Source organism: Lagenorhynchus albirostris, chromosome 12 (assembly GCF_949774975.1).
Source record: "Lagenorhynchus albirostris chromosome 12, mLagAlb1.1, whole genome shotgun sequence".
NCBI lineage: Eukaryota > Metazoa > Chordata > Mammalia > Artiodactyla > Delphinidae > Lagenorhynchus > Lagenorhynchus albirostris.
Genome location: NC_083106.1, coordinates 37,677,556 through 37,701,527, shown reverse-complemented (window position 1 = coordinate 37,701,527; position 23,972 = coordinate 37,677,556). Strand labels below are relative to the sequence as shown.

Genomic DNA, 23,972 nt, shown 5'->3' with positions numbered 1-23,972 from the left:
AAGAAAAGCCAAACTTCATGGATCTTACCTGAAAAGTTTCTGTAATCCACTAAGTCAAACATAACAATGGCCACAGCTGACCACGTGATGATCAGAGCAATGACCAGAAGCCAGGCTGCTGGGGAGCTGAATGTCGTCACTATATCTTCTGTGACTGTCCTCTTTATCACTTTTCCAGGGGATTTGGGCACAGATCCATTCTTGCTGTCTATCACAGTTGTGGTCGTAGATGCATTTCCTAATCGAACATTGGAAAAGGAGAATTACAATTTGGAATTTCATGTCAAATATTGATGACAAAAACCCCTTCCCCACAAAACACAGACTGTATAGGTATATATAGCTCTTTTATAGCATTTTCTATGGCAGAATACACCTCTTTAGTGGTAGAGCCAAACTCCCTGCCCGCTACCACATTTCACTTTCCCAGCATTTACCCTCCACCCTGATACACATAGGCCCTCATAATCAGCATTCCTCGCCTCCCAAGTTCCATAAGTACTGCCAGCCAGGCCACAAACTATGTCATAATCTTCAATCATTTTTGCATGTCCCTTACTGCCTCATATACCCAATACCATCAAGGGCAATGGCTTTTTTGGTCAAGTTGCTTTTTAACCTTTTTCTTTTATTTAGGTTCATATGTCAGGTCTAAATACAAGCAAAAATATCCCCTCTGGGAGAGAAACAAAATCAGTGATAAAATAGTTCAAATGGATGAAATTTCTTTTGGATATTCTGGTTTAACAGCATAATTGACCCTCTATTAAAGCCATTAATTTTTATTTGTGAAAGGGGCATAGAAGATCTAAGAGATTAATGTTGGAAAATCTTATTATATCCAGAAATTTTTTATTTCTGCTTACAAAAGTCTACACTTTCAGTTCATGACTGAAAATTCAAAAAATATAAAAAATAGCAAAATAAATAAATAGATAATTATTTGGGTTTTTTATTAAACAATAGATTTACCATCGATAATTATTTGTATTCTCACCATGCAAAAAGAACTGTTGACATATTTTTCTATTTATACCTACTTTTCTGTACATGCAAGTAAATACATAAATATGTTTTATTTATTTCTGACAAGTCATCAACACACTCTCCGTTAGTTTTTTTTTACTAGGCAATATATAATAAACATGATTTCTTGCTGTACATATTCCATAAAATACCACTTAAGTGGCTGCATGGCATGTCATTCCATGGCTATGCATAATTTAGTTGAACAGCTTTCTACCCTGGGACATGGCAGAAGTTTTCTCAGCACATATTAATGATTTTTGTATAAGGAGAATTTCCTAAATATAGAATTTCTGGGCAAATAATATAATCACTTTTATATCTTTTGAGAATATATGTATATATTTGAAAATTAGTTTATTTTTGAAAATAAAAATAATTTGTTTCCTTATCCTTGACAACCCTGGGTATTACTGGTATTCAAAATATGTTCAATCACACAGGAGGAAAATTCTACTTCATTTGCAATTCTTTGATTGCTAGAGATAAGCTTTTTTATATGTTTATTTTTCATTTATATTTCTTATCCTGTGAAGTTTTTTGTTCATTTTTCTATAAACCTCCTTCTGGTGGTTTATAAAGTTGTGTACACATATACATATATACATAATGTATATGTATATATTTTGTATATGTATATTTGCATATACATATATGAGTGTGTCTACGTGTAAATGTACTTACATGTATGCATGTGTGTATACATATATGCTTATAAATAAACACACACATATAGGATAGTACCACTTTATCTAAACTTATGTTGCACTTTTTTCCTTCAACTGTTTACTTTTTATTTTTATGACTTTTTTTTTTTTTTTTGCGGTACGTGGGCTTCTCACTTTTGTGGCCTCTCCTGTTGTGGAGCACAGGCTCCGGTCACGCAGGCTCAGTGGCCATGGCTCACGGGCCCAGCCGCTCTGCAGCATGTGGGATCTTCCCGGACCGGGGAATGAACCCGTGTCCCCTGCATCGGCAGGCGGACTCTCAACCACTGTGCCACCAGGGAAGCCCTTTTTATGATATTTTTATGTATAGAGTAAACATTTAAAAATTTTGTAACTCATTTTTCTTCTGTAAAGTTGCTGCCTTTGCATAACTAGAAAGCGTCCCCTCAATGGAGAGAAGGCATATATGACTATATTGACAAGCCTTGACTCATAGAAAGTTATCTCTAGAGGAAACTTAAGAGATTATTTGGAACAAATATATCATGTTTCATTTAAGAGCAATTGAAGACCAACCAGAAATTACACAGATGTGGAGTAAATAACTGAGTACTAAAGAGAAAAAATACCCCTAACAATCCAAATATTTTTGCCAAAATTACAGCTTAACAATATATTTCATATACTTTAAATATGAGCTACTTTGTCTACAACAATTAAAGAATTACATATCAGGGAAGAGAAAATTTTGATTAATCACATTCTAATATACATAAGTAAATATTTTCAATTTTATCTCTAAATTACATTCCTAATTTTTTTTAAAAAGCAAATTTTCAAACTTCTTTGACATTAAAAATTAAAAAAATTTTTTTCCACTCCCAACTGGAAACTTATTTGACATTTTTTACAAAATGAATTTCACCTAAATGGAGTTACTCTTATTATAATCTTCGCCATTATCATCATCACTATCATCGTTACTTTGGCCACTACTTCTACAGGTAGGTCTACAACCACTACTATCATGATAAGAAAGGGCTAGAAGTGCAAGATTAACCTTAGAAACAAAGGCTGAGGGACTAACTCCTCAATAAATGCAGACATTTATATATTTCCACTTAATAGCATATACATTAGGCTAAGACAGTTTCAGGGAACCAAAAAAAGAATGCTATGACTTCCTCCATGTCTTTCCTAATCAATTTATTTATTGTAATACAGGAAAACAGGGACACATACCGTAATTTATTCATATTCATGGATCCTGTTTTGCCCCATTAACAAAATTAAGAGAGATGATTGATAAATAAACTTATTTTGTTATTGTACAAATGTTATCAGATATGTAACTGAATTCTTTAAAGTACAAAAATAAAGTTTGAACCCTCAAACAGATGTGTGCACTGCGTACTTAAAGTATAAATTCAGTTCATAAGACAATTTTTAGTTGTTGACAGAAGAAATGAAAATACCACATGCAAAATTAAGTACTCTAGTTAATAAAGTTTTCTTCATTTCTTTACCCATAAAATGGTACTTTCCTCCCCTATATAGAAATAAAATAAATGACATAAAATTCTAGACTGACTAGGGAAAAGAAAATCAAATGCATTCTAGTGTATATATTAGTAGGTATTAATAATAACCAAACATAACTAATACAACTATTTTTAGATGACAATGGTAAATCTAGGCATATATTTTTAAGAGTAAAAAGCTGATGAGAAACATCAGTGGTAAAATTATTTAATTAAAATTTTAAAACAACTTTAGGTATAAATTAATAATAGTAACAATGAATCTCCTTTCTTCTCTGAAAATCTATGTGAATACATATCCCAAGCTCTAAAATTCAATTTAGTTGAAATGATACCAAGATGGAAAAATAACTTTAAAAAACAGATTTCAGCTTGTACCTGAGGTAGTGCTCAAAGAAAGAAAAATTAGAAAGAACTCATATCATATCCTCTCACTGAATTTCGTGCCAAATTCTCATCACTTCTAATGGCAGTTCTGAAAATGGATGAATGATAGAAATACTTTGAAATGCGATTCAAGACTCAAGTGGGGCTACAAGTGAATCAAATGATTCGCAGGACAGTAAGTGAATTATAAGTGCGTAGGAGAGGCCCACGTGAAAGCTGATATGTTGCTAAACTCCAGTTTTTTAACTTCTGGAAGGCTTCCTACTATCACTATATAGAGAACATGGGAAGAATTGCTTTTGCTCTTTAGATTCACTTCAGTGAACTGTGTGTAAGAGAGTATTTCCGCAGACAATAACATACACACCTGCTTGGTATCTTGAAACTGAATAAATAAACTTACTGAGATTTGATACAAAATTAGTTGAATTCTGGTCCCATTTTTAAAAGACAGAAAAATTTTTATGGGATAAGAATTTCTACATTTTTTCCCTTTTTTATCAGGAAATTGAGAGAGTATATAAATTCAGGAAGTAATGCAAGTTCAGAGTTAAAATATGACTTTTAATTTTTTAAAGAACTGATTTTAATATAAATTCCAAATTTTATTTCACCTTACAGTCCTGCCAAAACAATTATGGTACAACATTTTAAACAAATAAAAATGACAAAGTTAACACTAAACAATTTTTTAATCTTTTCTAGTTTTTTTTTCATCCTCACATCCTCAAAAATTCCACTTAAGAATTAATCAAGATTCCAAGGTGATGAAAACATTCTGAGTATCCAACAGCAAAACCATAAGCAATTTGAAAGTAACCTGAAGGTTACCCTGCTTAAGGAAAATTATGTGTTGCCTTTGTTATGGAAACACACTAGGTTGTAACTTTCAATTTCCATTCAGATTTACTTATAGAAGCCACACAGTGCCAAGAAGAATAAAATTGAGGGGAAATAAATTGCCTTCTCTGACAGCTGCTCAAGATATATGCAAAGAATAGAGTGTGTAATCTGAGATTATTTAATGTTTGAGAAGCACTTTGGAGATGAAAACAGCTAGTTATTGATATGGTGGAAAAATGAGAGGTAAATATTACTGAGAAATTTGATATGGGTGATGTTTCTTCTTTTATAAATTTATTTATTCATTTATTTAATTTTTGGCTGCATTGGGTCTTCACTGCTGCACACAGGCCCTCTCTAGGTGCAGCGAGCGGGGGCCACTCCTCGTTGCGGGGCGCAGGCTTCTCATTGTGGTGGCTTCTCTTGTTGCAGAGCACAGGCTCCAGGCACGCGGGCTTCAGTAGTTGTGGCACACGGGCTTCAGTAGTTGTGGCTCGCGGGCTTCAGTAGTTGTGGCTCGCGGGCTCTAGAGCGCAGGCTCAGTAGTTGTGGTGCACGGGCTTAGTTGCTCCACGGCATGTGGGATCTTCCGGGACCAGGGCTCGAACCCGTGTCCTCTGCATTGGCAGGCGGATTCCCAACCACTGCGCCACCAGGGAAGCCCTGGGTGATGTTTCTTGAAAGTTGGTGTCTCACAATTGGAGCAGAGCAGCGAGGATATGTGACAGTACTTTCCATGCCTACTTTTCCACTCCATTCGTTTTGATTTCATACAAATTATTTTGATTGCCAGGTAGCCAGAATCAGCTTCAAAAGAAGTGGGGATCTGCACTGCTATATTTAACATGGATAACCAACAAAGACATACTGTATAGCACAGGGAACTCTGTTTACTGTTATGTGGCAGCCTGGATGAGAGGGGAGTTTGGGGGAGAATGGATACCTGCATATGTATGGTTGCAGGTATGTATATGTACCATATGTATGGTTGAGTTGCTTTGCTGTGCAGCTGAAACTATCACAACATTGTTAATCGGCTATACTCCAATATAAAATAAAAAGTTAAAAACAAATAGTTCAAAACAAAACAAAACAACAAAACAAACAAAAAAGAAGTGGGGATCTGGCTGAAGGGCCAGGAGACTCTGCTCCATAAAGTAAAATTAGGGCTGCTTATGTAGTAGCTCCAAAGACCGCAGCCAGGTTATGCATTGGAGAATAAATCATAAGTCTCCTGAAAGAATTCACTTAACCTCATCATGCCTTATTAATCAGATGAGGAAAGTGCCATGCCCACTTGCCCATTATTATTCCTATGGGAATAATACAATACAGTCTCTTCTAGGATGCTCAAGGAAGACACCTATATTCTAGAATGGTATAAATAAAATATTGCATATTCATTTCACAAAAGCATTAATTTGAATTTCACAGTTAACTGTGCGATGTGGTTTGTAGAATACTCTAACACTAAATTTTTTCTTCAAAAATTAGAGAGCAAAGGAGAGCAGGGCAGTATATACTATTAGTGAAAAAAAAAGTTATTTCAAAATTATATTAAGAATGTAATTCCCAGTCACAAGAATGACCTTTGCTATATTTTTAAGTGTTCCAGAAAACAGTAAGAATTTTGGAGAAACTCTACTGAAAAGATCTTAAAGCAAATAAAGTTGAAAAGTGAAGAATCCATCTTTTAAATTGCATATTTTATTAATCCTAGTGTTTGAAGAATGTCTGTGTATCAATAGCAAAAACAAACTTATAGTTACCAAAGGGGAAACGTGGCAGGGAGGGATGAATTAGAAGCTTGGGATGAACACACACACACTACTATATTTAAGATAGTGAGAAGATAGCACAGCTGTTACAATAGCTGTTTGCTTAGATTGCCTACACCATTTTTATCAGATAAATTATAGGTAGCAAGTTATAAGATTATCAGTGAGGAATGAAATTTTCTTTATACAGTTTTTTATCTCAGCCACTAAAATATTTTTATTTTACAGGAAAGACATGAACCTATTGATATGATGCAATCCTTACTTGTAGTGAACTATGCAGAATAAACAGGTAATAGGATGCTTCTGCTACATTTTAGGATCACATACTCTTTTGCCATTGCTGTATTTCCCCTGACAGATGTGATGAATCCATGCTGGCAAAACAGTAGTTTACAGACTTAAAAAAATTAGTTTCATTTTGAGAATTTTTCAAGTGCTCTTTTCTTGTTGTACGAGAAAACCTAAACGACTAAACTATTGATTTTAGGAAGTCAACCTCTGTAAGAATAAATAAACTTTATGAAAATAAATGATAAAAAAAAGATAGATAACCAACAAGGATCTACTGTATAGCACAGGGAAATCTACTCAATATTATGTGATAACCTATATGAGAAAAGAATCTAAAAACATGATATATGTATATGTATAACTGAATCACTTTGCTGTACACCTGAAACTAACACAACATTGTAAATCAACTACACTACAATAAAGAAAAAGAATGTTTATGTATCATATACATAGAAATCTGTGACAACTAAATTATGCTTTTCTAGTATAAACTGAATGAAAATAGATTTTGAGAGGCAAGTTAAATCATGACAACTCACAAAAACAATCTTTATCAAAATAATCCTAGACATTCTAATTGATATGTATCTAATATTGGTAAACCATAGGAAGTAACCTAGAGAAATTTTTAGAAGAATCCAGATTCTAAGCACTTAAAGAAAAGCTATTCACTCTCTTTCAAGGTAAAAATTGCTTTTGTCTTAAACCAGAAACGGACCCCCTGGCAATTTCAATCATGAAAGCCCTAAACTGCCATCTCTTTCCCCAGATTTAGGGTATGTGATTATTGTAATATTTCAGAGGATGATTTGGCCACCTAATCTACCTGCAAAGATGAAGAGATATACACCTATATTTTGCGTTATCTAGCACTCCTTGCTACCCACTCGCTCCCTCTACCCTTCCAGGAAGTGAATTTCTTTTTCCAGTAGTGGGATTAGAAAGTGAACACTCCCTTAACCCCCAACCATAGGAATGGGTCTTTAAGACAAGCCTGACCACTTAGAACATTCCCTCTTGCCTAAGACTGCCAAGGGATGGGGCAATCAGAGTCCTCCTCAGTTTTCTTGGAACTACTGGAGTTACACTCTCTTTCTGCTTGGTTTACCAAGCTGGTGGGGTCTACCAGTAGCCCTCTAGCCCACCAGTTGAAGAATCTGCTGCAAGATAGAAAGAGGTAGAGTCCAGATACCACTGTGTGGGTTCACAGAGCCAGCTGTGTTTACAGTCAGATTTATCTCTGGACTTCCAGTTATATGAGAATATAAAAACTCCTTTAATTTGGTTGTGTTTGCATTACCAGCCATCAGAAGTTCTGACTGATGCTCTTGCTTCTGCTAGGAATGTAAATAATTATTTTCCTTCATCTCTGTCATGAGCGGTGATCAGTCAGAATGATCTAAATATCCAGATTCCTTTTTTAAAAAAATTATTTTCATTTTTGAAAGAAAATCTCAAATCTCACTCTTATTTTTTGAGTGGCTGTGTTGTCTTGGTCGTAAACGAAATGAGTTTTTTGGGGGGTTTTCAAGGTCAGATTCTAATATTGAAGTGTTCCTTCTAGGAAGAGCTCACTTGTGTTCTGGTTGAGTGAGAGGCAGGATATCTCCCTCCCTGGGCAGTGGGCCCTCGCTGTGACCTGCTAGCCACTTCCCAGTACTCCTTACTGCCAAGTAATAGATGTCTCTTCTTGTATGAGTTCTGGTAAGCCTAGGTTTCCCTTACCTTTTGAACTTTTCATTTTCAACTTAGCAGTTACTCCCCATTCAGGATAATTGTTTTCCTACAAATAGTAATCTGAATTTAAAGGTGAAAAGCAATGGTAAGTGCGTAACTAGAATTCACTTTCTGAAACAATATGTATTGAACTCTTAACACATTACAGGTAAAATACATTGGGTTTTACTAATCTAACTTGGGCAAGGATTTCTGATGAATTCCTTTTTTTTCTTTAAAAAAAAAATGGTCTTACTGAAACTCCACTTTTAAAAGCCAACCTTTCTTTCAAGAATTGCCTCAAATGCCTCACTTCTTTTGAAGTGAACACTACTGTTCTTCCCTATGATTCTGTAACATTTTTTGATTAATATAATGATATGGGTGAAATTGTCCCAACTCTTGTATAGTTCTTTTGTTTTCAACAAAGCTCCAGGTTGGAAGTAAGTCATTTACCCTTTCATAGAACTTAGCACAGCACTTTTTTATACAGCGAGGCCCCAACAAACATTTATTAAACGTGAAAAACTTCATAAGTTTTGCTAAGGGAATCAGCTAAAGAAAGTGTCATGTTAAATAACATCTATTTCTACATATAGAAGGATGTGTGGTAGGCAGTGATTTCTATCCAGAAAAATAAATACAAATGAAAAAATATTTTTATGACATGATAAAATGTTGAATTGAGATGTATGTTTACTGATAGAAGTAAAAAGCATATCTGGGAAGGCGGAAGATGGCGGAAGAGTAAGACGCGGAGATCACCTTCCTCCCCACACACCAGAAATACATCTACACGTGGAACAACTCCTACAGAACACCTACTGAAGGCTGGCAGAAGACCTCAGACCTCCCAAAAGGCAAGAAACTCCCCACGTACCTGGGTAGGGCAAAAGAAAAAACAGAGACAAAAGAATAGGGACGGCACCTGCACCAGTGGGAGGGAGCGGTGAAGGAGGAAAAGTTTCCACACTCTAGGAAGCCCCTTCGCGGGCGGAGACTGCGGGAGGCGGAGGGGGGAGCTTCGAAGCTGCGGAGGAGTGCACAGCAACGGGTGCGGAGGGCAAAGCGGGGAGATTCCCGCACAGAGGATCGGTGCCGACCGGCACTCACCAGCCCGAGAGGCTTGTCTGCTCACCCGCCGGGGCGGGCGGGGCTGCGAGCTGAGGCCGGAGCGCAGGGAGAGGACTGGGGTTGGCGGCTTGAACATAGCCTGAAGGGGTTAGTGCACCACAGCTAGCCGGGAGGGAGTCCGGGGAAAAGCCTGCACCTGCAGAAGAGGCAGGAGACTTTTCCTTCCCTCTTTGTTTCCTGGGGCGTGAGGAGAGGGGTTTAAGAACGCTGCTTAAAGGAACTCCAGAGACGGGCGCGAGCCCCAGAGACGGGCGCGAGCCGCGGCTGAAAGCGCGGACCCCAGAGATGGGCGCGAGCCGCGGCTGAAAGCGCGGAATCCAGAGACGGGCGCGAGCCGCGGCTGAAAGCGCGGAATCCAGAGACGGGCGCGAGCCGCGGCTGAAAGCGCGGAATTCAGAGACGGGCGCAAGCCGCGGCTAAAAGCGCGGACCCCAGAGGCGGGCGGGAGACGTTAAGGCTGCTGCTGCCGCCACCGAGGGGCCTGTGTGCGAGCACAGGTCACTCTCCACACCCCTCTTCCGCGGAGCCTGTGCAGCCCGCCACTGCCGGGTTCCCGGGATCCAGGGACAACTTCCCCGGGAGAGCGCACAGCGCGCCTCAGGCTGGTGCAAAGTCACGCCGGCCTTTGCCACCGCAGGCCCGCCCCGCACTCTGTGCCCCTTCGTCCCCGCCGGCCTGAGTGCACCAGAGCCCCCAGTCAGCGGCTCTTTTAACCCCATCCTGTCTGAGCAAAAAACAGACGCCCTCCAGCGATCTACACGCAGTGGCAGGGCCAAATCCAAAGCTTAGCCCTGGGAGCTGTGAGAACAAAGAAGAGAAAGGGAAATCTCTCCCAGCAGCCTCAGAAGCAGCGGATTAAAGCTCCACAATCAACTTGATGTACCCTGCATCTGTGGAATACCTGAATAGACAACCAATCATCCCAAATTAAGGAAGTGGACTTTAGGAGCAAGATCTATGATTTTTTCCCCTTTCCTCTTTTTGTGAATGTGTATGTGTATGCTTCTGTGTGAGATCTTGTCTGTATAGTCTTGCTTCCACCATTTGTCCTAGGGTTCTATCCGTCCATGTTTTTTTTTTTTAATTTTTTTTCTTAATAATTAATTTTAATAACCTTATTATACTTTACCTTCGTTCTTTCTTTCTTTCTTTCCGTCCTTCCTTCCCTCCTTTAGACAACGAATCATCCCAAATTGAGGAGGTGGTCTCTGACAGCAAGATTTAGGATTTTTCCCCATTTACCTCTTTTAGTGAGGGTGTATGTGTATGCTTCTGTGTAAGATTTTGTCTGTATAGCTTTGCTTCCAACATTTGTCCTAAGGTTCTTTCCGTCCCTTTTTTTTTTTTTCTAAATAAGAAGTTTTTAATTCAATAACTTTATTATACTTTATTTTATTTTTACTGTATCTTCTTTCTTTCTGTCTTTTTTCCTTCTTTCCCTCCTTCCTTCCTCCCTCCCTCCCTCCCTCCCTCCTTTCTTTCCTTCTTGCCTTCTTGCCTTCTTTGATTCTTTCTTTCTTCCTTCCTTCCTACCCTCCTTTCCTTCTTTCTTTCCTCATACTTCTACTAATTCCCTCTACTTTTTCTCCCTTTTATCCTGAGCCTGTGGATGAAAAGCTTTTGGTGCTCCAGCCAGGAGGCAGGGCTCTGCCTCTGAGGTAGGACAGCCAACTTCAGGACACTGATCAACAAGAGACCTCCCAGCTCCACATAATATCAAACGGCGAAAATCTCCCAGAGACCTTCATCTTAACACCAGCACCCAGCTTCACTCAACGACCAGCAAGCCACAGTGCTGGAAAACCTATGCCAAACAACTAGCAAAACAGGAACACAACCCCACCCATTAGCAGAGAGGCTGCCCAAAATCATAATAAGGCCACAGGCGCCCCCAAACACACCACCAGACGTGAACCTGCCCACTAGAGAGACAAGATCCAGCCTCATCCACCACAACACAGGCACTAGCCCCCTCCACCAGGAAGCCTACACAACCCACTGAACCAACCTTAGCCACTGGAGACAGACATCAAAAACAGGAGGAACTACAAACCTGCAGCCTGCAAAAAGGAGACCCCAAACACAGTAAGACAAGCAAAATGAGAAGACAGAAAAACACACAGCAGATAAAGGAGCAAGATAAAAATGCACCAGACCTAACAAATGAAGAGGAAATAGGCAGTCTACCTGAAAGAGAATTCAGAATAATGATAGTAAGGTTGATCCGAAATCTTGGAGATAGAATGGACAATAGATTGGACAAAATGCAAGAATCAGTTAACAAGGACCTAGAAGAACTAAAGATGAAACAAGCAACGATGAACAACACAATAAATGAAATTAAAAGTACTCTAGATGGGATCAATAGCAGAATAACTGAGGCAGAAGAACGGATAAGTGACCTGGAAGATAAAATAGTGGAAATAACTACTGCAGAGCAGAATAAAGAAAAAAGAATGAAAAGAACTGAGGACAGTCTCAGAGACCTCTGGGACAACATTAAACGCACCAACATTCGAATTATAGGGGTTCCAGAAGAAGAAGAGAAAAAGAAAGGGACTGAGAAAATATTTGAAGAGATTATAGTTGAAAACTTCCCTAATATGGGAAAGGAAATAGTTAATCAAGTCCAGGAAGCACAGAGAGTCCCATACAAGATAAATACAAGGAGAAATACGCCAAGACACATATTAATCAAACTGTCAAAAATTAAATACAAAGAAAGCATATTAAAAGCAGCAAGGGAAAAACAACAAATAACACATAAGGGAATCCCCATAAGGTTAACAGCTGATCTCTCAGCAGAAACCCTACAAGCCAGAAGGGAGTGGCAGGACATACTGAAAGTGATGAAGGAGAAAAACCTGCAGCCAAGACTACTCTACCCAGCAAGGATCTCATTCAGATTTGATGGAGAAATTAAAACCTTTACAGACAAGCAAAAGCTGAGAGAGTTCAGCACCACCAAACCAGCTTTACAACAAATGCTAAAGGATCTTCTCTAGGCAAGAAACACAAGAGAAGGAAAAGACCTATAATAACGAACCCAAAACAATTAAGAAAATGGGAATAGGAACATACATATCGATAATTACCTTAAATGTAAATGGACTAAATGCTCCCACCAAAAGACACAGATTAGCTGAATGGATACAAAAACAAGACCCTTATATATGCTGTCTACAAGAGACCCACTTCAGACCTAGAGACACATACAGACTGAAAGTAAGGGGATGGAAAAAGATATTCCATGCAAATGGAAGCCAAAAGAAAGCTGGAGTAGCAATTATCATATCAGACAAAATAGACTTTAAAATAAGGACTATTAAAAGAGACAAAGAAGGACACTACATAATGATCAAGGGATCGATCCAAGAAGAAGATATAACAATTGTAAATATTTATGCACCCAACATAGGAGCACCTCAATACATTAGGCAAATACTAACAGCCATAAAAGGGGAAATCGACAGTAACACATTCATAGTAGGGGACTTAAACACCCCACTTTCACCCATGGACAGATCATCCAAAATGAAAATAAATAAGGAAACAGAAGCTTTAAATGATACATTAAACAAGATGGACTTAATTGATATTTATAGGACACTCCATCCAAAAACAACAGAATACACATTTTTCTCAAGTGCTCATGGAACATTCTCCAGGATAGATCATATCTTGGGTCACAAATCAAGCCTTGGTAAATTTAAGAAAATTGAAATTGTATCAAGTATCTTTTCTGACCACAACGCCATGAGACTAGATATCAATTACAGGAAAAGATCTGTAAAAAATACAAACACATGGAGGCTAAACAATACACTACTTAATAATGAAGAGATCACTGAAGAAATCAAAGAGGAAATCAAAAAATACCTAGAAACAAATGACAATGGAGATACAACGACCCAAAACCTGTGGGATGCAGCAAAAGCAGTTCTAAGGGGGAAGTTTATAGCAATACAAGCCCACCTTAAGAAGCAGGAAACATCTCGAATAAACAACCTAACCTTGCACCTCAAGCAATTAGAGAAAGAAGAACAAAAAAACCCCAAAGCTAGCAGAAGGAAAGAAATCATAAAAATCAGATCAGAAATAAATGAAAAAGAAATGAAGGAAACAATAGCAAAGATCAATAAAACTAAAAGCTGGTTCTTTGAGAAGATAAACAAAATAGATAAACCACTAGCCAGACTCATCAAGAAAAAAAGGGAGAAGACTCAAATCAATAGAATTAGAAATGAAAAAGGAGAGGTAACAACTGACACTGCAGAGATAAAAGAGATCATGAGAGATTATTACAAGCAACTCTATGCCAATAAAATGGACAATCTGGAAGAAATGGACAAATTCTTAGAAATGCACAACCTGCCAAGACTGAATCAGGAAGAAATAGAAAATATGAACAGACCAATCACAAGCACTGAAATTGAAACTGTGATTAAAAATCTTCCAACAAAGAAAAGCCCAGGACCAGATGGCTTCACAGGCGAATTCTATCAAACATTTAGAGAAGAGCTAACACCTATCCTTCTCAAACTCTTCCAAAATATAGCAGAGGAAGGACCACTCCCTAACTCCTTCTACGAGGCCACCATCACCTTGATACCAAAACCAGACAAGGATGTCACAAAGAAAGAAAACTACAGGCCAATATCACTGATGAACATAGATGCAAAAATCCTCAACAAAATACTAGCAAACAGAATCCAACAGCACATTAAAAGGATCATACACCATGATCAAGTGGGGTTTATTCCAGGAATGCAAGGATTCTTCAATATACGCAAATCTATCAATGTGATAAACCATATTAACAAATTGAAGGAGAAAAACCATATGATCATCTCAATAGATGCAGAGAAAGCTTTTGACAAAATTCAACACCCATTTATGATAAAAACCCTGCAGAAAGTAGGCATAGAGGGAACTTTCCTCAACATAATAAAGGCCATATATGACAAGCCCACAGCAAACATCATCCTCAATGGTGAAAAACTGAAAGCATTTCCACTAAGATCAGGAACAAGACAAGGTTGCCCACTCTCACCACTATTATTCAACATTGTTTTGGAAGTTTTAGCCACAGCAATCAGAGAAGAAAAGGAAATAAAAGGAATCCAAATTGGAAAAGAAGAAGTAAAGCTGTCACTGTTTGCAGATGACATGATACTATACATAGAGAACCCTAAAGATGCTACCAGAAAACTACTAGAGCTAATCAATGAATTTGGTAAAGTGGCAGGATACAAAATTAATGCACAGAAATCTCTGGCATTCCTATATACTAATGATGAAAAATCTGAAAGTGAAATCAAGAAAACACTCCCATTTACCATTGCAACAAAAAGAATAAAATATCTAGGAATAAACCTACCTAAGGAGACAAAAGACCTGTATGCAGAAAATTATAAGACACTGATGAAAGAAATTAAAGATGATATAAATAGATGGAGAGATATACCATGTTCTTGGATTGGAAGAATCAACATTGTGAAAATGACTCTACTACCCAAAGCAATCTATAGATTCAATGCAATCCCTATCAAACTACCACTGGCATTTTTCACAGAACTAGAACAAAAAATTTCACAATTTGTATGGAAACACAAAAGACCCCGAATAGCCAAAGCAATCTTGAGAACGAAAGAAAGAACTGGAGGAATCAGGCTCCCTGACTTCAGACTATACTACAAAGCTACAGTCATCAAGACGGTATGGTACTGGCACAAAAACAGAAAGATAGATCAATGGAACAGGATAGAAAGCCCAGAGATAAACCCATGCACATATGGACACCTTATCTTTGATAAAGGTGGCAGTAATGTACAATGGAGAAAGGACAGCCTCTTCAATAAGTGGTGCTGGGAAAACTGGACAGGTACATGTAAAAGTATGAGATTAGATCACTCCCTAACACCATACACAAAAATAAGCTCAAAATGGATTAAAGACCTAAATGTAAGGCCAGAAACTATCAAACTCTTAGAGGAAAACATAGGCAGAACACTCTAGGACATGAGTCAAAGCAAGATCCTTTCTGACCCACCTCCTAGAGTAATGGGAATAAAAACAAAAATAAACAAATGGGACCTAATGAAACTTCAAAGCTTTTGCACAGCAAAGGAAACCATAAACAAGACCAAAAGACAACCCTCAGAATGGGAGAAAATATTTGCAAATGAAGCAACCGACAAAGGATTAATCTCCAAAATTTATAAGCAGCTCATGCAGCTCAATAACAAGAAAACAAACAACCCAATCCAAAAATGGGCAGAAGACCTAAATAGACATTTCTCCAAAGAAGATATACAGAGTGCCAACAAACACATGAAAGAATGCTCAACATCACTAATCATTAGAGAAATGCAAATCAAAACTACAATGAGATATCATCTCACACCAGTCAGAATGGCCATCATCAAAAAATCTAGAAACAATAAATGCTGGAGAGGGTGTGGAGAAAAGGGAACCCTCTTACACTGTTGGTGGGAATGTAAATTGATACAGCCACTGTGGAGAACAGTATGGAGGTTCCTTAAAAAGCTACAAATAGAACTACCATATGACCCAGCAATCCCACTACTGGGCATATACCCTGAGAAAACCATAATTCAAAAAGAGACATGTACCAAAATGTTCATTGCAGCTCTATTTACAATAGCCCGGAGATGGAAACAACCTAAGTGCCCGTCATCGGATGAATGGATAAAGAAGATGTGGCACATATATACAATGGAATATTACTCAGCCATAAAAAGAAACGAAATTGAGCTATTTGTAATGAGGTGGATAGACCTAGAGTCTGTCATACAGAGTGAAGTAAGTCAGAAAGAGAGAGACAAATACCGTATGCTAACACATATATATGGAATTTAAGAAAAAAAAATGTCATGAAAAACCTAGGGGTAAAGCAGGAATAAAGACGCAGACCTCTTAGAGAACGGACTTGAGGTTATGGGGAGGGGGAAGGGTGAGCTGTGACAGGGCGAGAGAGAGTCATGGGCATATACACACTAACAAACGCAGTAAGGTAGATAGCTAGTGGGAAGCAGCCGCATGGCACAGGGATATTGGCTCGGTGCTTTGTGACAGCCTGGAGGGGTGGGATGGGGAGGGTGGGAGGGAGGGAGACGCAACAGGGAAGACATATGGGAACATATGTTTATGTATGACTGATTCACTTTGTTATAAGGCAGAAACTAACACACCATTGTAAAGCAATTATACCCCAATAAAGATGTAAAAAATAAATAAATAAATAAATAAATAAATTAATTAATTAAAAAAAAAAAAAAAAGCATATCTGTTCAGAAATTTTGCCATTTGCAGCAACATGGATGGACTTGGAGGGCATTATGCTAAGTGAAATAGTCAGACAGAGAAAGATAAATACTGTATGATATAACTTATATGTGGAATCTAAAAAATACAACAAACTAGTGAATATAGCATAAAAGAAGAAGACTCGCAGATATAAAGAAGAAACTAGTGGTCATCAGTGGGAAGAAGGGGGAGAGGGGCAATGTAGGGATAGGGGAGTGGAAGGCACAGACTATTGGGTGTAAGATAGGCTCAAGGTTGTTTTGTTCAACACAGGGAATACAGCAATATTTTGTAATAACTATAAATGGAGTATAACCTTTAAAAATTGTATAAAAATTAAAGTTAAAAAAACACATCTGTTCAGGTACATCTCATAAGAAGTGGGAAGTTTAGCTGGTCAACAAAATTAAGTCTTCCACAGAGGACGAAAGACTAGTGGGGCACAGAAAAAGATGTGCAATCTCTTTGACTAAAAAAAGCATGTATTTACTAAATAATGTCAATAATTAAGCAGAGACGTTCCTTTCTAATGAGGCAATTAAAACTAGCATCTTGAACATTATTAAGGTTGATAAATCTCCAAAAGATGCAACAACTGGGAGAGGTTTCTACAACCAGATTAGGCAGAATAAATGCGCAGATGAATAAAAGTGCTGAGGATCAATTTACACATGTGACGGTGCATTTTCTTAGTCAGCTGGGGCTGCCGTCAAAAAATACCACAGACCACAGATGGGGTGTCTTAAACAACAGAAATTTATTTTCTCACAGTTTTGGAGGCTGGAAGTCTTAGTCAGGGTGCCAGCATGGTCAGATTCTAGTGAGGACTCTCTTCCTGACTTGCAGATGGCTGTCTTCTCACTGTGTCCTCACATGGCAGAGAGAGCACAGCAAGCTCTCTACTGTCTCGTGGTATAAGGGAACTAATTCTATAATGAGGGCTCTACTCCCATGACCTAACCTAAACCTAATTACCTCCCAAAGACCTCATCTCCAAATACCATCACACTGAGGAACAGGGCTTTGACATGTGAATTTGGCGGGGGGGGACACAATTCAGTCCGTAGCATGCATGTTTCCGTCTGATTATTTAAAAACTACTCAAAAGAATATTAATATATTTAAGCGTAATAACCATAGTTATTTTAATAGAGCTATATCTTTCATACTAAATTAAAGGAAATCATGGCCATGGAGCCGTACTACCAGTACATGCCCAAGTAGCCCAAATCAAAATGTCAGTGTGTACTACACATAGTGGGATAGTTTAGGGATGGAAATTAATTAACAAGACCCATGATGTGACTTCTTTTATGACAATGATTTTGACATATTCAATCAGATTCATTTTAGGAAAATAATCCATCCTGACGTCAGGAACCCAGAAAGTCTCATGCAAGAAGATAAGTCATTTTAGGGCCTGATTTTATGAGTTTGAAGTTTGGGTATGGAATTGACAGAAAATCTCCCAAATTCTGTGGATTCAGTTTTAGGCAAAGAAAAGTTAGACACTGGTTCCTAGCAAATATGATTTGAACAGGACAGACATAAGATCCATGAACTATATTCAGTTCTTTTGAGAAATTAACTTTCTAGTATTTTACATTTGGGTTGACACATTTTCTTCCTGCGCTAAATATACATAATTGAAATGCTTTTACCTAGCCCCAGCAGTCTTCCTGCTAAATTGCCCCATTGTCATTGAATTACAAACCCAGTGAAATAGAAAAGGACTGAGTAATGACCTGCTATTTCAATTTGGAAAAAAATTCTAAATTCAATGCTTCAAAATCATTGGCTTTCCATGATTTGTTGGCTCTAATGTGTGTTTTTTCGTTTGTTTTGGTTTTTTGTTTGTTTTTTTGCAGTACGCGGGCCTCTCACTGCTGTGGCCTCTCCCGTTGCGGAGCACAGGCTCCGGACGCGCAGGCTCAGTGGCCATGGCTCACGGGCCCAGCCGCTCCGCGGCATGTGGGATCTTCCCAGACCGGGGCACGAACCCACGTCCCCTGCATCGGCAGAAGGACTCTCAACCACTGCGCCACCAGGGAAGCCCTAATGTGTGTTTTTTACTTTCTTTTCCTTACAGACATTTTCATGGAAATCAACTCTTCCTTGAGAATTAATCATCTCCTGCTGCTTTTACCCCACAAGGAGTAGTAATCCTGTCATTCTGGTGTCACAGTAGCTTCTACTTTATTTCCGTTAAGAGAGTGTGACAGTCCCCCCAAACCAAAAAGAGCACACTGCATATTCATTCTCTTTTCATATAAATGTACTCGGTAATAATAATAAGGACTTCATGTATTGTTTCTGCTTAAAACTATAGTCATATAAAATGATTGGTTTCTCATGTTGTATCAGCTACTTTCTGGAAATTTAAGGAAACGCAAGAACTAAGACCTAAATTTCTTTCAAGTTTACTTCTCTGGGTGAGTTTTTAGGCATTTGTTTCATGAATCAACCTGCTTTATTTTTGATATACTTAAACATAAATAAAACTAGACTTGTGCTTTCTAGTTATAAGGAAATTTGTATCCATTGGATGGAAAAGTAGTGATAATTCAATAATATTCAGTAATATTTTCATAATATTCAGTAATATTTTCATATGTACATGTATATGAACAAGGATATTTTAGAGTATATAACCATTAAGTAGGGACATAACTGATTTCATTGAGTACCCCAGGGGTTTTTAAAATAAATAAAACTTATAATGAAATACCTTTATTTTCATTAGTAATATAAATTGACACTTTCTATAGTCACTCCAGAATTAATGCTATTGCCATAATTGGATTAAAAGCAGACACATAGAGTCCGCATCGGCAGGCAGACTCTCAACCACTGCGCCACCAGGGAAGCCCAGACACATAGATTTTTAAAAAATTTTTATTGCAGTATAGTTGATTTAAAATGTTAGTTTCTGCTGTACAGCAAAGTGAATCAGTTATATATATACATATAACCACTCTTTTTTAAGATTCTTTTCCCATATAGGTCATTACAGAGTATTGAGAAGTGTTCCCTGTGCTATACAGTAGGTCCTTATTAGTTATCTATTTTATATATAGTAGTGTGTATGTGTCAATCCCAATCTCCCAACTTATCCCTCCCTCCCTGCCCTTTCCCCCCGGTAACCATAAGTTTGTTCTCTACATCTGTGACTCTATTTCTGTTCTGTAAATAAGTTCATTTGTACCATTTTTTAGATATAAGTGATATCACATGATATTTGTCTTTCTCTGTCTGACTTACTTCACTCATTATGACAATCTCTAGGTCCATCCATGTTGCTGCAAATGACATTATTTTGTTCTTTTTTTATAGCTGAGTAATATTCCATTATATATATGTACCACATCTTCTTTATCCATTCTTCTGTCTAGAATTTTTAAATATCTAACAAAGTAAAATATTTAAGAATTTTTGTGAGAAAAAATATATGCTTAGAATTGGATACCATTATAATAGGATATTACTATATTTTGTTTAACTTGAACCCAAATCTTCATTAAGCTATTTGAAAGGTTTAGACAGATCAGAATAACCTAGCTCAAACCCTCGTCTTTCTGAACAGAGTCTGTATATCTCATGAAGAAAATACACATATTGCATGAAGAAAATGTAGCCTGAAAATTTAGAGAGAGAAGATTTGCTGTGTGTTTTTTTTTTTAAATCATCTAATCTATAGGGGGAAAAAAGCAGCTTCCTGTGCCTTTCAAAAGACTTCCAAATGAGCTTGAAGCTCTTTTATGTATTTCTGAAAAGAACATTAAGGTATCCATGCCCATATTTCAAAAATGCAAGCAATTAGGTAAACACAAATAATACTTTATACAAATCTTTCTTCTAAGGAGCACATAGGGTTTTTGAAACAGCTGATAAAGCTGCACACATGACATGAAAGGAAACTGAAACAGAGGAGTTAAAGAGAACCAGTTTTCTGAAGTCTACTCATTATTGGAGTTTTCAAAGTATTATGTATTGCTTAGTCCCTAACATCTTCATCCTCTAAATTGTTTGTCCAAATAGACCTAAAATTGATCTTAAATTGTATGTGAAGAAGATGCCACTCATTGGCAACTAATTTCTCTGGGAAATTAAAGTTCTGATACAAAACAATTTGAAAAAGCAAACAGATAAACAAAATGATGAATTGTTGAACTTTTTCCTTCTAGCCCCTTCACATCCATCAACATTTCAGTTTTTATTGAGCAGAAGAACAGTCACTTTGTCGAGTATTCTGGAGATAAAATTATATCCTCAGCACCTCAAGGAGTAAGAAATAAATGGAAAATTAGGTCACTGTCCTCTAAGAACCTACTTGGTATTTACTGTCAGGTGGACTTGACTTTGGTTTTGGTGTTAATCACTAGGAGAGTGGAGCCACTTCCCTCAGAGTCAATCCAGGGTCAACTCCAGGTGTTGGAACTGTCAGTATTACATGGAACAGTGAAATTCCCTAACCTATCATTTGAAAAGCTTATCCAAATAGGATTTTACTATTGACAGACACATATTTCTGACCTTAGATCACCCAGAGCAGTTATTTCGGTGGAGTGAGCATTTTTATAGGCTTTATTTGACTAAGCTTATTCAAGCATTACAGCTGCATTAGTATTACCAAGTCATAGCAAATTTGGTAAAATAAGCTTTATAAAATTGTGTTTGCCCTATAGCACGCGTTTTTAGAAACTACTAAGCAGCTTTCCCTTGAGTAACATAGCTCTACAGTTATGCTCTACAAGATGCTTGCCATCCAATGTCTCCCTCCGTTGTAGAAGAGAAGTGAGAAACAATTTAAGGATCATTTTTCTTGCATAAAAAACTCATTTTCCTCTTTAATTTTATAACAAAAAGCATTAAATATTCAAATATGAATATTAAACCCTTTGATTCAGTATTAAAGGAGGTTCTTCAAAGATGGCATCAATTCTATTCTGCATCTTACTTCTGAGGAAGTGTGCCTCCTAAAAAGACTCCACAGATTGTAAAAAGAATCAGATCACAAAAAAATTTGCTAAGGCAATTTTCAGGAGAAAATCATAATGGTTAATACCCTAGTCCTAAAACTGATCATAATTATGTTGCTTTAGGCATATATAGCATCTCTGCTCCAGGGAAATTAAAGATATTCTAGATCAAAATAAGTCTAGAATAATAAAGATAAAATTAAAGACACTCACACAAGCCAGATTTTCTGGATATACATATGTATGTGTGTGTATATATATATATGTGTATATATATATAATTTTATTTATATATAAAATTTCCTGTGGAAAACTCAGTCATTTCAGAAGCCACAGTGACTCAAAAAGAGCACTTATGTTCCAAAGTTCCAAAGGTCACTGTGAAATTGTTCAAGTGATGGCTTCTGGTAGTAATGTTCTTGATTGTTTTTCTTCTGTTATAGAAATGTTAGATTAAAAAATATGTGTATGTGTATGTATTTTGAAATTTGTATGCACAACTAAGCACGCACACACACACACACACACAAATATGGTAGGTTAGGCAAGCATATGCCATCTACATATTTGAATGAAATGATAGACCATCAAAACCCAAAGTAACTGCAATTAGGTCAGATACTTAATTACTTGTCCAAATTATTCATTTTTCACTAACTTGAAATATTAGATCCTTTTAATCAGATATTTAACTGTTAAATAATTCTATCCTCTATGCCTTAATCCATAAACTATAATGTAAATAAAGACTACACATTTTATTTTTTGCCAAAAGAATCAACATATATGAATGTTACGCTTTCAGAGAAAACTTTCTTGTAGATTATGGGCTTTGTATGATTTAATTATAACATGTCATAAAAAACTTAATGATTGCTAAATTAAAATATTTACAGTAAAAATGTTTCTTCAAAGAATAACCCCTTCCTTCACCAATCCCAGAAAAAGAAAACATTCACTCCAATAATTTAAAAATGCCGGAAGCATAAATGCAATTAAGCAGAATAAAATCCTGGCTGTAATATTTGCTGATTGATCCTAAGAAAATTTACTCAACAAAATCTACCACCCTCAGTACTCACAATGTGGGGAATCCTTTCAGGTTAATAAACAGCTTAAAAGTCATACAGTGAAAGGTCAAAAAATAGATTTGAACCTTTTTTAATATTATTTAGATAACATATCTTTAGTATTAAAAAAAAAAAAGCTTTTCAATTTATCACTCAATTGTGAAGAATTCTCAGTTGCCAAATGATCAGATCCCATTCTCTAACAAGAAGGCCTCAAAATTGCAAAACCCAAAACAAACAAGAAAAATAAGTCTAGAATATGATCCCAGCCCAGAATATGCCTCTGTAATACAGAAAGTGTTAAGGTACACAGTCTGTGAGAACCACCATTCCTTATTTATAAAAATGACAATTTTTGAACCCATAGACTCCATAGTACTACCAAAATGTTTATAGCAAAATAGCAACATTTCCTGGTGTCCTACAAATTGTTTCTCATGAAATTGAAAATAATCTATAAAGTTTGTCTTAATTATGTAAAGCAGAACATTTTAATGAAATCACTTATTAATTTATTCAGTTGTTCATTTGTACTTCTCACAGACCTTATGAATAAAAGTCTTTTTTAAAACTCATTATTCTGGGGCCTCTTATGAAATAGTATTTTATTATTTTGCATATGGTCCTTTCTATAGTCACATAATCCTCAGATTCTATGACCTGTAAAGCAAGCCATTAGTGAATGGGACAAAATCAATTTGCCCTGCAATGGATCGTGATGAAAGACTGAATACCTGCTAAGGAGACTTTCCATAAATAGATTTGCAAACCTAAATGAGAAATTAAAAAGCACTTAAGTATTCTTTTTGTCTTTTTTTTTTCAATTTTTTTTCTTTTTTTCTTTTTTTAAAGATGGCGTTTGTTATTCTGAAAGGAGAGAGTAATCAGAAAAGGACTTGTCAGATTATTATCTTTTTAAAGACATAAAGAATATACCACAGGTCAATAGCAAAAGGTTGGGGATGGAGCATGAACTGGGCACTGGAGCAGAGGTGACTGAGGGACCTCTTGGGTGACTGAGGGACCTCTTGGGTGACTGAGGGACCTCTTGGACCTCTTCACTCCACCTGTCTACAAGGCAGTCAGTCTCTGCAAATGTAAATCAGGGACCGCCCTTCCCTTCCTACAATGAACAAGACCAGCTGAGAGTGAAAAAGTGATACTCTTAACTGTAGTGCTCAGTAAGTGCCATGAAGGGAATGTG

The 23,972-nt window shown here is 37.1% G+C and overlaps 1 protein-coding gene across 11 annotated transcripts in view; it reads right to left on the bottom strand.

Annotated features, from left to right (window-relative positions):
* The window catches only part of TRDN (triadin), a 304,940-nt gene that overhangs the window by 244,283 nt on the left and 36,685 nt on the right, over positions 1–23,972 (bottom strand). For all 11 annotated transcript variants that reach the window (XR_009543925.1, XM_060168337.1, XM_060168339.1 and 8 more), the window contains exon 2: positions 29–238. Coding sequence is in view for 10 of the 11 variants with exons in the window: in XM_060168337.1 (XP_060024320.1) it covers positions 29–238 (210 nt within the window). In the remaining variant the exon portion in view is untranslated. The remainder of the gene's footprint in view (positions 1–28; positions 239–23,972) is intronic.